Here is an 18,022-nt window from a genome sequence, read left to right as displayed (position 1 = left end):
TCACATTTTTAATGTACTTTTATTGTTGTATATATTGCATTAGGAACAAAAACAAATGGCTTAATCTGACAAATGAAATAACCCATATGAAAAATTGGACAGTTTTGTAAGATCTTTCAATTTCCAATTCATGACAATTGTGTTCATCAAAGATTCAGCTCTGTACTGCCCGGGGACTGGAAAAAATGCATACCAGTTGAAAACACAAACACATCAACTCGATAGATTGCGTCAGTGCGTACTTTCAATATAACTTGGAATTAACGAAATTTCTAAAGTCCCCTCAAAACTTTTGTTAATAGCTTTCAAATGAAACTAAACGTACATGTATAAAATACCCCATTAACTTTAAAAGATATGTTGTTAATGGCATACAAAAATTTCAACAAAATTGATTAATGCTATTATATTATCTTATGTAATTCACAACTTCACCTCAGTGTTTAAAAGCCACAAAAATACCAATAAATACGTTTTTGTATCTAGAATTTACAAACGAGCGAATTTAGTTATGAGGAAGGTAAATCGTGACGAAAACAAAAATAACATCTTAAAATTGTTTTTCTTTCATACCTTGGAAACAAATTTATATCTAAACTGATATTTGACTATATGCCAGGGAACATTAGCCTATTAATGTTATATATTTGCGAACTAAACGAAGTATTTTAATCTAGTTGAAATTATCTTATGGTCCACTAAATGTTTGTCTAAATTTCGGAGAAATTTCATAAATCCACTGTTTGTATTGTTAAAGGTATTGCCAAGAATATCGAAGTGGTGTTTGAAATGTCAATTAGTATATATACAGGTACATGTGCATATATAGAAAAAAACATGGTTTTGAAAGTTTAAGTGAGTAAAAGCATATGTTTCTGTGGTTTTCTTGGTATTACAATATCAAATTTCTTCTAATCTTCATCCGATGGTGTATCATTCTGCTTTTAACAGTATATTCAACTTCACACCGTAATTAATACGAACAGCACACATTTCAAAGTCAGTTAAATCTTATATATTTAACTATTCTACCAAGTTTAAGTTATACCCAACATGTGTCGAAATAACGTACATCTGTTTAATTTTACTGTAACTGTGGACACTTCTACCAAAGTGTCCATGAAAGTTTATGACTGTATTTTTTCAAACTACTGTTTATTTAACTACAGCTGTGTAAAGACCTCCGGATTTTCGTACGCGCCTTTCCATTCCGGTGATGCCATGGAGTCTGCAAGTTGTCCATTCGTTGCCATTTGCATGTCGTTACTTACTGAATATGGTTTCCCTGTCTTTCTTTGTCGGCGTTTTGCTTCCATTTCCGGTGTAACATACTGGAAGTGCCAGACGAGACAAATGGTTATTACCGGAACGAGAAATACCGCTGTTGCTATGATAGCCACGTTGATTTGGCGTTTGTATTTGTCCAGTATTTCGTGATATTTTGCTTCATGGATATTCAGTCCGTATATCGTGTGGCCCCTAACAACTCCCTGGTCATCATGGACTTTACAAATGTACACCCCATGTACATTCGGGTTGATCTTTTTTATCAAAAGTTCAAAGTCGGCTACATTGTCTTTGCTAATTAATCCGTACACTGTGTCGTTGTGGGACTTTGGTAGAGTCTTTTGATCCGGTGTTTGCCAGGTTACATAGTCCGTTTGACTGACATTAAGACCTGAAATATAACACTGAAACCGGAAGGATTCATCCGAGTACCACTGGTAAGCCCAGTCCTCTGTGTTAGACAAACCTTCCATTGATGCAGCAAAGCCGACACATATCCAACACATCATAGCCCAGCTAATCATCTTGTGGAGACCTATAAAATACGCACCAAAAACGTTAATTGTACGGTCTTTCACTGACTCAGGCAACGAATCTCTGTAGAATGCGTGGCGAAGAAATGCATATAATTTATACCACTTTTCTTAACAATTTAAATAACACAAAGAAAAACTTGAGTATTCATTACATACCTACTATCAAATAACTAATTTATGTCTAAATTATGTTTCTGTAACGAAAGACATGAAACATACGTAAGGAATTTCTCGAAAAATGTAATTAGTAACGCATTTAAAATGCATAATATTTTCCGTGAAAATGACGTCAACTTGTTGTCGCAACATGGGCGTGGACGCCATGGACGTCACGCGATTCTGTCCATTTCAACGTTAAGAAAACATTCCACGTCCGATATGAGAAGCGTTCCACGTCAATATGAAAAAATATTCATTGAAACTCAGTGGAGAATAGTTTTAGGTATAAAATAATAAGTCTTATGGCGACTTCCAGCTTTGATGGTGGAGGAAGACCCCCAGGTGCCCCTCCGTGTATTATTCCATCACGAGCGGGCACCTAGATAGGCCCACCGACCTTCCGTAAGCCAGGTGGGTGGCTTCCTCACATGAAGAATTCAACGCCCCGAGTGAGGCTCGAATCAACATCGATGTGTAAGTTATTTGAAGTCAGCGACCTTAACCACTCGGCCACGGAGGCCCCCGTGACTATTCAAGTTGCATGTAATAATCTTACAAAATACGCGGAATAATTGGGGTTATATGGGTAATATGAATAAATTTTGATCCCGGAACAAAATTTTTGTGTATCGGACAAATTTCCTAAACGATGTTATCTTATCACCTATGATTAATGAAAAGAATGTAAAGTTTTGTAAAATATTTATGACCGTAATGGAGAGCTACCCACATTTATCATGTGTTTACCAACCTTTTGTATTGCGGTTGTTCAAACAAAAATCTTCACTATAAAATCCTGCACCCTCGCATAAGATATTGAGCTTATCTGAAAAAAAAAATCGAAAACATATCGTCATTTTCATGTAAACAATGTACTCGACACGAATTTTTTAGAGTTTTAGAGTTTATTCAAATACATGTTTATTCCACACCTGTACATTATATAAACGAACAGTGGTGATATATGGGGAAAGTAAGACAAACATGTTTTACATGAATAGATAAATACGGTATACTGACAAAACAGAGAGTTGCATACGAAAAACTATCGCATCATATAGAGAAATGCATTAACTTGTGTCCGTATTCAAGAAATTAATTTTTTTTCGGTGTTCATGGCGAAATGACTGACAGAACAGGTGCGGCAAATCCATGAAAATTTGTTTGTTGTGGGTAAAACTCGTGGCCTAGTCCATTTGTAAATATCATGTCATCTTTATTGTAATTTTATGCCTTGTAATATTTACAATATAATATTATTAAATCAGAACTAACGTCTTGTTTATTAAAACCAAGTCACGTCCACACGGTAATGAAAGTTAAAGGCAAATATTGGATTAAAACATATATATATATATATATATATATATATATATATATATAATGTGAGTAACTAAAATCCTACAATGTGTTTCTGTAAAATTCTTATTTCAGACAAATTAAGAAAAATGAGTTATATCCCTAACGTATGAAATTAAAAAAGATCCTCCCTTTCCCATTAATGACATAAAAATAGAGCTGTGTAGAATATAATAACTCTTTAAAAGATCTTTAACAACCTTGTTACTATATAACTGTAAGGAAAATTTTCCCCAAACCGAGAGAATATGATCAGAAAAACAGTATTAAATCATTTAGTTCAAATATATAGAGAAAAAAACCAATGACAAAAAAATAAAAAAATTAAAAAAAAATAAATAAATAAAATAACACTGCAATTTACCTTTCTAATTTCGATCCAAAAGATAATCAACTACTCGTCGTATCTCTTCTGTTATCACGTGACTTCGATTTCAGGTGTTAATAGAGAAAAAGACAACAAACGTTTCTCAGTATGTTGACCGTAAGTGAGTACATCGCATTTATTTGAACCAATGAATGCAATGATTTCTGTGGCTTATTTGGTTATATGTTATCAGTACGGATTTAAGGATAACAGGTCAAAGTAGATATAAATATAACAAATACACAACCGTTCAAAATTAAACCTTTTAATCAAACTAGCAAATGAATTTTCGATGCTAATGAAACAGCACCTGTCTGCCTGGTAAGTGAAACTTTTATATAATGTTTGTCAAAATTATATAACTAGTGGCATGACGGATGGTAGACAACCTATCTAGTTTTGCTGACTTTGATTAACAAAGTTATCTTTCTTGACACCCACCGGGGAATGTACATAACCTGTTCGGAATGAAGAGTAACATCTAATTATTTGTCTTTTACTTTATACAGACCGCAGGTCCGGTTTGTCAAATCAAAATAACTGGCTAGGTTAATAACTAACTGGCTCGGTAAGTTAAATAACTGGCTACGTTCTTACACTGAACATCAGCTTATGTTTAAAGCAAGAATTACAGTGAGATGACGGTGTTGGGCTTTGTTGGTCCAAGACGCAGCTTAGAGAAATATGCCTGGCCATATTCGACTAGATGCTACTAATAAAATCTGTGAAAAGATCCTTTGGAAGCAAAGAATGCAACCAAACAGAATAATAGCAGACTCGGTTTGACTGAGTTCATGAGAGGCAATTAAATATGTAGCACCTCTCACGCCCCCTAGCAACGGCTTAAGCGGAACTCTATTATATATCAACTGAATGGACTCCAGTATGATCTTCCAGTCTGTCTTCGTACTACTGAAACCAGGTCTGTGCAGTCCATCTGGGCGAAATGCGTTAGCACTGGTATCCGGCATTAGGGGTAAGGTAGCCGCTGTTATGCGTCTTCGTTTCCATATGTCCTGATTTGTGCATTCCATCTCTGTGAACGCCACATTGCATCAGTGTGTACTGTTATTCTTCCCATTCATGAGTTCTAAGACATTGTATGTTCCATGAAAATTTTTCACAATTATCTGTTAAATTTCTATACATTAAATGTTTTTTTTTTTGTTTTTTTTTTTTTCAGACAGTATATGACAGTAAGTTCGAATATACAGGTCAAAATGAAGTGGCCTTACTCAAATGAGAAACGCTGTTAAACAAATCCATTAATATGATTTTCCGTGTTTTATTTCACCAGTTCTATGTCTACGTCACACTCGGTTTTACGTATAGCCTTTGTTCAAAGGAGATAACTCCTAAGGCTATTCAAATTTTGTATAAATAAAATTATGTCCCTTGTCTTCCCAAAACATACGAGGTCAGAATTTTTTACAGAATTATTTTTTTTCTAAAAAAACAACAAAAAACAAAGATTATCTAGTCGGTAGCTAGACTAGGTTTTACGTCTGAGCGTCGTAGATTTTGAATTGAAGAAGTTGTTAAAGGTTCAAAATGGCAATGTCCACGTTTTGATATTTGAACACGCTCTTTCTTGTTGGCTTTTATATTCTTATGACGAAACTAGCCAGTTTTGGGGCCGATACAAAACAACCGTGAAGATTTGTTTTAAATAAAAGTTTGGTTCTACAAGAGATAACATAAATATCCCAGAGGGTTATGCTGTTTATTGATATTCAGTAAACGACGATTTCCCTAAAGTAAGGTAAAATTCAATTTGGGTCAGCAAGATTACAGCTCTTGCAAGCCCGTCGGCAGGATAATGAAAAAGGGCTACCAAAGAGAGTCTTAAAGAGGGGAAGAGATTGGGTGCAAGTGTGGTTTTGAAAATTTAGACTTCGATCAATCTGACGAGCTCTAGGTGCAATATTTACCTTCTGTTCTGAAGTCTCTTTTCTCTGGTTACTTTATAGTTTTTTGAAGATCAGTGTAATATGTGGTAGGGGTTTGAATATTGTGTGTATTAGCATTTTGTATATCTCGAACAATAATATAACTAAACTGAAACCGAGCAATCTGTAAGTTCTTGACGAATTTTTAGTCCCAGTACTAGATTCCCTTTTCCATGGACACAACATTTTAATAGAAGTATTTTAGATGAAGTTAAAGAAATGAGTCTATGAAAATAATTAGTTGAGCGGTTGGAAGATGGTCGATAAAGGGCAATACATACGTTTAACACGTCTAGTGTACATACGCAGGTGTAAATATTTCACACGTTCTAGGTGCGGTGCAGCCAATAAGGCACAGCGCCACCATATTTTACATAAAAGACATTTTACAATCAAACTAATATATCGCAAACGCGTGTTTTGATTTCAAGAGGTCTTAAATCGTTGCGTATTATGTTACTTTCTTTTCGTGTTATTTTTCAGGCAAAAATGTAAGATTCAGATAACGATACCTCTAGAGATGGAAATTCTCCTCTGGAATGAGGCAATGACGCGAAAAGATATTCCGTTCCCTGATGGGCAAAGCCACGCATGGATCTGACAAAATGTCCTCCCATGAAACTTTGGCTTGTCCAGAAGAATTGAGATGTTTCTTCAGAATACCTCATTTTAGAAGTCGTTTTGCAGTCGTAACATTGTAATGTAGAATGTTTGTATAATACTAGTATTTCCCATCCCGTATTAAACGTGTCAAATGCGAAGTCTCATTGATTTCGTCTATAGTCCGTTGATATTCTTCAATGCTTATCATCGCCGGTAAATGTATGATTCCTTGCTGAAGGTATACGATCAGTTGTTACAAGCTGTTCATCTTTGATCTTATTTGAACGATTTTCTTCCCAACATTTAAACTTTTTCCTTTGTTTCCACTGATTCCTCTTTATTGCTTCCACGTAATGTTTGGACAGTCCATCGTATATTTTTTTAAACATTTTCGTTTAGTAGATTATAATGGCGATATTAAAAAGTCATGTGCAGACAAAAATCTGCATTTTATAAACCTTGAAGTGGAAATAGTGCATCTTTTTTTAAAACTATGCATGTCCAGCACGTCTTCATCGCTCCGTTTATTGCATTCGCTTGCTTTTCGTTTGCTAAATTTAAGGAAGTAGGTGTGCAACCACTTCACGTACTGTCCATTGTTTCTGAGGCATATAGAGTTCAAGCCACAGTGTGGACTTCGCTCTAAAGCGCTGTGTATATTTGACATCCAACATTTAAAGAAGTTGTTTGAAACAGTCTCTTTCGACGATATTTATCATTTTCAAAACAGACAGGCGTTCATAAAAAATGAACATGATTTTTTTTATTGATATCAATTTGTTGTTGCTTTTGACAATTGATATTTTCAACTATATATATATATATATATATATATATATATATATATATATATATATATATATATATATATATATATATATATATATATAGAGAGAGAGAGAGAGAGAGAGAGAGAGAGAGAGAGAGAGAGAGAGAGGTTTTATATAAATAATAAACAGTCTCTTTCGACGATATTTATCATTTTCAAAACAGACAGGCGTTCATAAAAAATGAACATGATTTTTTTTATTGATATCAATTTGTTGTTGCTTTTGACAATTGATATTTTCAACGCTATATATATATATATAGAGAGAGAGAGAGAGAGAGAGAGAGAGAGAGAGGTTTTATATAAATAATGTTTTAAATTTACATTTCAAATTTAACTTTCTCTTGGCAATTATGACCTGTCTGCCTCGATTTGCTGTAACATCCGACTAACAAGCCCTTCTCTGATTAGCATGTGAGGAAACTACCTGACGGGCTTCAGGAATGTTGTTAATCCTACTGAGAGGCCTATCTGAGGCCTGTTTAATATCCCAAGCAGCACTTTGTTCTAACTACACCATTAAATGTTGGAAATTCGCCACATGATTGGAAACTTGTTCAAATAACTAGTACAAACTAGTAAACACAACAAAGTAAAATAAAAACAAACAACAAAAAAAAAACATGATGATTTCTTGAAAAGGAATGACTTCTTAATACTTTTCTAAACAACTTGTATCAGAGAAAAGGTGATTTTCCCCCAAAAAAGTGGATCACTGCATTTTTGCATTCCATCTTCAATATGATCATGCGTGCAAAAATATTCTCAGTCGTTACAGAGAAAAACAGTTAACTATTAATGGACACTGCAATAAAGAAAACCATTGTCGATACAGTGAGAACCAAGAAAAACATTACAAAGAAAATTCTGTCAAATATATTCACAACTTGTTTCCAAGAATAGTCCGAGTACATAACTTGTCTAGGTATTTCATCGGCACGTGTTGATTTCTTCTTGTGTTCATTTAATTCTACATCATGTTCAAAATCTGTAATTTTGTTGCGTTCTTGACGTTCACGACACGGTTGGCAACTGATGGTTCGGAGAACAGCATTTATACATCGTGGTACTGGCGTCTTGTCGTCGTCAAAAGAGGTGCATCGTATGAGTACAAGGGCCAGTAACGAGATTATTGTGCTCTGTAGGGTTTGAATAATTAGATAAATGGAGAATATGGCTATCACCTCGGAGTTCTCTGGAAACGTTGAAGAAATGATAGACAAAAATACGGCGAAAGCCAAGAACACCGTTATTGCATAACCCGCCTTCTCGCCACTCTCGCTTGGGAGAACAAACACGAAAATGTTCAAAGTAGCCAACATTATTATTGGCATTATCACCGACAGAAGAACGTATAAAGGCTTCCTCTTTACTTTGACACTGAAGACTACTGACGCCTCACCAGAATCCCAGTCTACGAAGTAACTTGTATCAGTGACATCCCATTCCGAGTTGGTTTCAAATTCTTCCATTTCTATACCCTTCTCTCCGCTCACCATAGTGACCTAGGTGTTATGGAAATATAAGTTTACGTATAAGCTGCTTAAAAAAGGAATTTACGTTAGGTTATTGAATACAGCGAGGAACTAGATTTCAAACTAGATAAACACATGTAGCATGGAAGCAACTGAAATGACATTAGAATGATACCTCGGCTTTTGAATAACTCCAAGCAACGAATTTCAACTTGCATTCTTGAACATCAAAAGGAAAATAGGTTATATCCACAGAACATGTAGACTGGAAAACCTGAAATATATTTGATTGCCGTAAATGATAGACATTTTATTATTTTATTTTTATTTGAAAGATTAGTTACGTAAATGTATTTTAGAAGGCCACGCTTTCTATTAATATTAGTGAGTTACGCACCTAAAATGGAATGATCCCTTCAATTAGACAGTGTTGACGGACGTTCCATTATATATAACGGAGTTGCTAATGAGTATGAGATGATAAGAATTAATAATTTCTACGCATTCTGCTTTTACTGCAGATACATTATGTGGATCTTTAGGTTACCTTACTGTAACTGTTTTGATAAGTATAATAATTTTATGTTATCGAAATAAACTGATTGTGAATGTCTCCAATTTTTGCACAGTTTGGCGGAAGAAACAACACAAAACCAAAGGTGAGGTTAGAAAAGGTTTCAAGTTAATATTGATTATACAGAATGGAACTGGTATTTCAATGTCTAATTATCCCTGTTTAAACGAAACATCAGACTAGTTATTGAACTGAAGTTTTTTCAGACGACAACTGTTTACTCTATCCATGCTTTTCTTAATCATGTTCCAGTTAGATCAAACAGTACATTTATCATATAAAGTTTAATTAGTTCTCAAAGGGGGAAGTACGGTTCTACTTTTGAATTGGATGTGGTCTCAACAAACATAAATAGCTTGTAAAATTACGGTGCTCCTTTTAAAACTTTAAATAACGGAGGTCGGACGGTAACTTCCATGTCGAAAACATAAGCTCCCTGTAACATCCTATATAGCTCCCTTCGGATATAGCTCCTCGGGGAGCCCATACGTACGAACGGCTCGAGAAATCAAATTTATGAATCACCACCTCCGAATGACACAGCAAAATAACCATGTTTTGTGTTACTCGAACAGTACTGTTATAGTATTTTAATTTTATTTGTTTCATGTATAGGCGGTCATATTCGGGTTTGTACATGATTGCGTTCGTTACAGCTCCTCTGTCCCAAGGAGCTATATACGAAAACGTGTTCCGAATACAGCTCCCCGGGGAGCTATATCCGAATGGAGCTATATAGGGTGTGACAGCGCCCTCTTGTGCAATAATTTGGTAACATGCCGCATATAGAGCTCTGTTTTTACATTGCTAAGTGAATTATGTATCGTTCAACAATGATAAACAATGAACACATTCGACTGAGCACATAAGTCGCATACACCCGAGAGTAAACGAATGGAGTTGATGTAACATATTAATTTTCAATTTAACGACGCAGCATGTAAGATTTCAGTGTACATGTTTTTCAAATCGGAATATGAGATGTAATTTTAAAAATCATGACATCAACTTGGCCGGTGGCGACAAAGATATGGAAAGATAAAGCAAGATGTAGGCTTTAAGCCATCATAATTCCTATCCTTTGAAAATGACTAACCTGAAATGGATACCATTCGACAGAGCCAGTACTGTCGACATACTCCCAGTTCCTTGTTCTCCAGATAGGAGTTTTTCAAAGCTACGTCTGGTTTCCATACATCTCCCTTAAATATAATTAATAGCTAATGTTCAGGAATCAATGAAAAGCTTTAAATAAGTTTATTATTATATAATTCTACAAAGTCATCGATTTTTCCCCAACGGATAATGTTTTGTATCAGGTATCTGTCTGGTTCACGTATATTTCATAATCGTTTCTCTAGAAACAAATCAATAATGGCATATTAAATTGATTGTTAATCGAGGTTCTCATTAAGGTTAAAATAAATGCGTTTAAACCACTTTAGCAGATATATCAATACATTTGATAATTTTTTTTCTTCCAGTTACAGATATTCGAATTTTACATTAATTTGATTAAAAAAATTCCTAGAAAAGTGAAATATCACAATATATATTCTAATTCAGTTGGATGTGATGTGATGTTGAAAATGTGTTTTATTAAACTTTTAACTTACTGGGGTTTTGTTACAAGAAATCCCGTTATACATTTCCTTAAGTCACCTTGTAGGTACCGTAATACATGAAACAGGTACTCACTAAAATTTCACGGCATTCTCTGACACTGAAATATTTCAATCAAGATTTACAGATGTCCAGTTATAATATCTACACATTACCTGTGGCCAATGATAATAGTCGAAATCACCGTAATCTGAAGGTGTCCATTTTAGAAACTCGTCGTACCATGTTATCCAAAGGTATCCTGTAGTCTTTAGCGTCTCTGTTGTTTCACTTAACTCATTGATGTTCGACAAGTACAGGCTGACGTACACCTCTAGCAAGTTTAAAGAGATAAAGAACTGTGTAGAGATAAAGAAATGTGTATACTATCTACTAAATGATAAGAATCAATATGCAATTTAAAGTATATGTGAATTTATCAGCAGTATATTTCGATAAAACGATCTTAACCAAGCGGAATCATAGCAGACTGGGTATGACTGAGTCTTTTCTTAAGATGAAATGAACACAAGAAGCGTACCCTAGCACTGGCTTGAGCGGAACTGAGTCATTCAGAAACATTAAATGGATTTATCCTTCCCAAATGATCAGAAAATATAACAATTCTGAGGGGAAATCACGGCACTTAAAGCCTGCTGTAAGGAGATCATTCGAAAGCATAGAACACAGCCATGCAAAATGTTTGACCGAGTCTGTTCACGCAAGATAATCGAATGTGCACCCCCACCCCCACGCCAACTAGCCCTGTCTTTAGCTGATCTCAATCATACAGATAATCTAATAAACTCCATAATTCCAAGAAACCAGAAATAGAACAATAAAACATGTGCAAAGATCCTTTGGAAGCATACAACTCGACCAAGCAACATAATAGCAGACTCGTTTTGATTTAGTTTGTTCTTGAGAGGAAATGAAATGTGCAACACAACCTCGCTCCCAACCCCCACCCTACTACGGGTAAAGCGGAATTCTGTTAAAGCGTAAATGAATGTACTTCATGATCTCAAAAGAACCAAAAAATATAATATCACCGAATCCAAGTACGGGTAGACCTTTTAAATTCGCCACACGGCACTTAGATATTACTGTTGTGATAGTTGGTTTTGTTTGAGTCAATGGAATCTGCAACACCCAACAAACCCCCTAGCATCGGTTTAAACGGAATTCTATTAAAGGAAAATTAAATGTACTCCACGATACCAAAGAACCAGAAAATATAGCCCCAGTCTGTAGTTTAATTATTTTTTAGTTATAAATACAACCATAATTTATTATTTTCAATGGGAATCATGCAGACCTGGTTGCATTGTGAATTAAAAGAAACCGAAATAAATCGACATTTGGGAAGTTGGATGTCATCATGCATGTCTAAAAGTTATCAAAATGAATGCAAAATCTCGAAATGAAACCTTTCATTTATAACATGTTTTTCTGTAAATTATTGCAAGACGGTTTCCTGTTATCTCGAAGTAATACGCTCGATCTCTTGGAATTTGAGATACCGATTTCAATTATATATCTGGTATTTTACAGAGAAAAGCATCAAATATAGTTCCGCAGATATAAGCAAACTGGTAAGAACCTATAAATATGTACAATTAGTTAGAACAGGCAATATTTTCGTTTTTTATTATATATTTGAATTTAGAAAAAGATAGTGTTTTTTTTCTAGGGAGTGTTTTCTTTCGGTACCTTCGATCAATAAGAAGTATTCAAAACGACAGACAGTTGGCCATAGTTGAACAGAACATAATCTAATAACATTTACCAATGTAAATTTCAAGAAACTGCTTGATGTAAAACTTTCAAATAACATGAAAATAAAATAGAAATAAGATACAAAATAAGAAAGAAATTCCTTACCTATAGGGTCAGACTGGTTATTTGTTGGTCTCACTTTCTTGTCATACCCGTCTGTGACAAACAATTTTGTTCTTAGATTCTTAGCGTCTGTGCCGTCAGCGCAAAACCCGTATTCTATACTAAGCAGAGCCAGTATACCGAATAGACAAAGGAATGTCCAGTCCATATTAATTTTTTTTATATTCCTATGCCTTATTATTCTGCCTTTTGAAATATTAATGAAACAATCCTTCTAAAAGACTATATCAAACATTAAATCAATTTACTATTTATGGAACTATTAGGACGTAATTATTTTATTTGAAACTCTTCACATGCTGCGTCTAATATTTATCTTACAGGGGTAAGTTTCAAGTTTTCTTTATACCTACATTTTATAAAATTAAAAAGTAAGAAAGGAATATGAAAATTTAAAACTGTATTCCTTTATAGGTCTCACAACCGATTTTTTCAAAAAATAGGTAAAAGAAAATTTGTATAAGCAATACAATTATTTTATGTCCATATTTGATATTAACAGCTGAATAAGATTTGTCCGATCACAATTCATCTATCATTGTTAAGTTCACTGTATGAAACAAACAGAAAGTTACGGGAAAGGTAGTTACAATATCAAAAAGCACCGATTTCTATGAGAAAAAAATATTCCCTTTTTGTCCTTTTTATCTGTAAGCACAGAATAACGAATGTACACTGACGAGATATGAAAACGCAACAAACATATACCTGTATATATTTTTTACTATAAAAGCATCACCTTGAAATGTTCAACACATACATATCTCGAAACTCTATACCCATTGTGTTAATTTTACGGTCTGTTATGCTGATTAAATTTGAACTCAATGGCTATAAAGTATCGAGATGTATATGTGTTGAACATTTCAAGGTGATGGTTTTTGTAGTAAAAATATATTCAGCCATATGTTTGTTGCGTTTTCATATCTCGTCAGTGTAAGTTAGCAATTATAGGTGATCATCAACACTGATTGATATCCGAGTGAATCAGTTTCAAGTAATCAATGTATTTGTTACCCGCTGAATGACTTCCAATCAAGTTCATATCAAATTTATAAAAACTGATTGTATACAGGACAGATAAATCTGCCAAATAAATACAGAAGAATCAGTAATCCAAACAATTAAAATATATATAAATAGTTGAGCAAAATTTTCAGTAATTTGATGCAAGTTATGTTGGTACGAATAATAAATATTTAATACCTATGTACCATACAGTAACAAAATCAAAGCGCTCAAAGCGCTGATGGTGGCTGCTAATCAATGTGTAAAATATTCTTAAGAAAGCGACATCTGAGGAATTGTTAATATAAACCAGAAGAACTCTTTTTTCAAAATAGCCTTGGTTATAAAATTAATCCTTTTTCACTGCCAGTCATTGTTTATACACACACTGATTCAGTCTTTAACGAATAGTTTTGATCCTTTTTGATTATTTGTGACGAAAACTACAACATAAATTACATCGACGATGTTTTGCTATAAATAAATAATAAGCTTTTTCTCCAAATCATTCAGCTTTTAAGATTTCTTTCTAAAGCTTTTGGACATTGCCTGTCATGAATTATATACACACTGATTTTGTCCTTATCAAATATCTGTGAGATTTTTGTGAATGAAAACAACACAAACATACACCACAAATGCACCTCAGAATGTCAGTTCTGCAACCAGTGTATTTTAGAGGTGCATCAATTATCACTCCATCCGTTATACTAAAAAGTCCGCTATACATAACAGGCTTCGCAAAAATGTTTGATATTAAGTCAGACAAACTTACAACTGAACTTTAGTCAGACCGAGAAAAAATCGAAAAATATGTAACTGGCGAAACGAAACCGTTTTAATTTTTATACATATATTTGTATCAAATCAGATATATTGAGCCGCACCATAAGAAAACCAACATAGTGCGTTTGCGATCATCATGGATCAAGACCAGCTTGTGTATCCACGTAGTCTGGTCAGGATCCATGCTGTTAGCTTCCAAAGCCTATGAGAAACCGTTAGCGAACAGCATTGATCCTGACCAGACTGTGCGGATCCTCAGCTTGATACCTGGGTATCTGCTGGTCACAAATGCACTATGTTGGTTTTCTCATGGTGCGACTCAAATGAATTTAGCTGAAGTGAACAGAATATAAAACAATTTAATTTTTAAGGTGGTCAAATCTGTTATCCGACGACTTGCTATAGACTGCCATTTCAAAAAGGCGAGTATTAATATCATCGGTAATTGGCAGTATCAACGCCTGGGGAAATCCATATCACTGCTGATTGTCGATTTTCTATAAATAGCCTAATTAACATTTGGTCATATTTTCGCGTGTTTGAAACGAAAACGAGACAATGTTGATATTCTTAGATCACTAGGGTTGCATTAATATATCTTACAAGTTGATAGCTATGACGAACATTTAAGTTTATTCTGACATATTTGAAAATTGTTACAACTTGCTAGAAAACTTATGGAAGGTACAAACTGGTGTTGTCTATGGACCGGAAATGTTCGGAAACTTTTCCGTTGAAATTCCGTTTCTATTTTTAGCCGTGGATTATTGCTAGCAGAAGTCATCGTTCTTTATCAAATACAGCCTTATATTTCGGGAGTTATACATGTGACACTGCGGTTAGGAAACATAGATTCCCAGGCTAGATTTCTACCTTTTCTACGTTATAAGCTACATGAACTCTAGGGCAGTACTATGCAATAGCTAATCAATATCATGACATGAGGTCATCGTTTATTCACGTGACCATAAATTTGCATATTTGTATTCATACACGTGGTTGTTTTAATTAAAACGTTGACTTCAGTTTGTATTGATTTTAGTCGCCGAATTTACATTAAAAATGATATTAAGGCATATATTGTAACATTGCATATTATGCACGTTGTGTAGATAATTGTTTCCCTGAAAAGCCTGGAATTATTTTTGGTTGTGTTATTAGGATGGTCTTAAGAACTGACAAGATTTCTCTAACTGAGTATTCTTTTTGACACTGGTGTCAGCAGCCACCAAAAATGGAATTGGCTAGGCAGCATTATAAGCCAAGTTCAGCGAGTATGCATTGTTACCATAAAAATCCGCTGAACATTTTAATATGAAGTTAGGAACGACTTGAAAACATAACATTACAGATATAAGTATATGTAGATTTTGTGTTATTGTTGACCATTTGCTTAGAAATATAACACACATTAACAGCAAAACAGTTTCCTATCATGTCTATCAGCTCCCTTTTATTTCAAATTTTAATAATGTCTTAAATGACAATGAATTTTTACCATATAAGAAAACTAAACAATGATTTTCAACTAACTATAGTCTTTGAATGTAGCTTTCGTGTTAGACTTTTGTCCTTGTTATTTTTTCTTTATACACACAACATCTCTATATCATAATGAGGTAGTTTGAATGGCGTCAAGTATTCACAAAACGGTTCAATATTAAAACTGGTTCGATAAAATTCAGTCAATTTTAATAGTTGCCTGCTGATAAATTAAGATATGTGTTTTAGAGATATTAATGCTTGATAATCCTGCGCCATAACAGGATGATTGTTGTAGGTCATTATGCAATTCTTCAGCAATTATCTCGTAATGGCACAGGGCAAAGTGATAATCAAGTTTAAAATTCCTAATAGCAGAGCCGACAGCATCGCATTACGGATAGACGTGTAAAAAATGAAAATGAACATCGTGTATACTATCGAGCTGAAAATTCGAGGTATTTTTGGAATCGGTGTTGTTCGGTTTTCTTCCATGGCGTACACTATGCTCATTTTTGGTCAGATGGAAGTAACTAACAATGCTTCTGAATGGTTGAAAAAGTATATGGTATTCCGCGGTGTATATTTACCATGTAAACTGATCTCCCATTGGTGTCAAATCTGTTGGATGTACATGTTTCAAAACTATCTTATTTCATAAAATAATATTGTAATCCATGATTACTGGCTAAAATGCATTTTTTGTGTGAGAAATATGTATGTTTTATCAGTAGAGCATTTTCATGAAAAATAAAAAAAATCACTGCCGGACTATGGGTAACCGGGTTCAAAGAGAAAAAAGTGCCCAAAAGTGATGGTCAAGATGTACATTTCTTGCAGTTTTTCGATAGTTCTTGGATAGTTCTTTCATCCTGAGTAGGTGGCATCACAAGTTTAAATGTTAGGAAAGGCCCATGACCGGAAACATTACAATATGGGCCTATGGAAATTGAGTTGGTTCCATATGACCTAAAGGGCTCCCTGAATTGCTATATCGCCATGTTATCTGGGTTGCTGTAAACAGAGAAATACACGCTGAATGTATTTTATTTGCATATTAGTGGCTGTTTTAAAACTTTTAAAACATAAATCTTCACATAGATTTTTTAATGATTATTTTTTATCATAAAAATGGGATTACTACTGGCACTGGTGTGACGGAGAGGTACTTTTCCGCCTCAGAAATCTATATTGCAGCATAGATGCCGTTCTATGCATATTTATACGATTCCTACTGAATTTCAATCTTATATATGCACAATTGTGAATACAGTAAGCAGTAACTGGTACCAGATAACTCAGTGTAAATCGGAAATCCGATAAATGAATATTATTTGGCAAAAAGAATTAAAAAAGCGTACTTTTTTTTTATAAAAAGTGTAAGCCCAGTGAATGTCTGAAATGACACAGCTGGACCTTGATCTTGTTCATTCTCATATATTTTTAATTCATTTGTATAAAATTTAAACAAATCTGTATTTGAAACAGTCGCTGGTGTCAATTTTACTTTATTTTCTGTACTATTTTCGAAAAATGAAAAAAGTATCTCTTTCAAAGGTTTATTTCAGTGGTAAATAGCGGGCTTTATAGTTAACATAACTGCTGATTTATTGAAATATAGTCACGTAATTGCGTTAGCATATCGCTAATTATGTGAGAAATACGGAATGAACGATATTTCACACTAAAGGGAAACAATTTACCATTCGAGATTGACAATAGATGACAAAACGAATCTGAATTACCTCCCTTTAATAATGAAGTACCTATTTTTTGCTTATTGTTATGGTGTCCCGTTTTTTTTTTTTTGGTGTGACTTAAATGACACATTTCGTTAAACTGTGTTGATACATTGTTAAAAATGCATGGTACTTACCCTGTAATGCATTTTTTCTTTTACGGAAACTAAAGAAGGCATTAAAAATAGTGTGCATATGAGAATTTTCCTACTTTTATGCTTTATTTTCGGGACTGCATGAAGATTTATGTGTCATTTTTTGTGAGTCTGGTAAAACGTAAATATCTAATGGTGACATTACTCTTTTAACATGTTCTGCACGTCATATTTTCTAATACAGGCTGTAGAATGTAGCATCAGCAGTCA

The 18,022-nt window shown here is 34.1% G+C and overlaps 1 protein-coding gene and 1 pseudogene across 1 annotated transcript; both read right to left on the bottom strand.

Annotated features, from left to right (window-relative positions):
* Positions 1-2,804, bottom strand: LOC123556787 (uncharacterized). The gene is made up of 2 exons (XM_045347763.2): positions 2,734-2,804; positions 1-1,822 (listed from the first exon to the last, which is right to left on the bottom strand). Exon 2 carries the CDS (start codon positions 1,809-1,811, stop codon positions 1,164-1,166), a length of 648 nt encoding a protein of 215 aa, XP_045203698.1. The 5' UTR covers positions 1,812-1,822; positions 2,734-2,804; the 3' UTR covers positions 1-1,163.
* A 5,009-nt stretch (positions 2,805-7,813) lies between these two features.
* LOC123558265 (neuronal acetylcholine receptor subunit alpha-3-like) lies at positions 7,814-12,790 on the bottom strand (annotated as a pseudogene).
* Positions 12,791-18,022: the final 5,232 nt, after the last annotated feature.

The sequence above is a fragment of the Mercenaria mercenaria genome, chromosome 5 (assembly GCF_021730395.1).
Source record: "Mercenaria mercenaria strain notata chromosome 5, MADL_Memer_1, whole genome shotgun sequence".
Lineage (NCBI taxonomy): Eukaryota > Metazoa > Mollusca > Bivalvia > Venerida > Veneridae > Mercenaria > Mercenaria mercenaria.
Note: the sequence above shows the minus strand (reverse complement) of the source record. Positions and strands in the feature narration are given on the sequence as shown.

Bases quoted from the DNA above. Each gene is read 5' to 3' on its own strand.
- LOC123556787 (XM_045347763.2), bottom strand. From the start codon at position 1,811: ATGATTAGCTGGGCTATGATGTGTTGGATATGTGTCGGCTTTGCTGCA.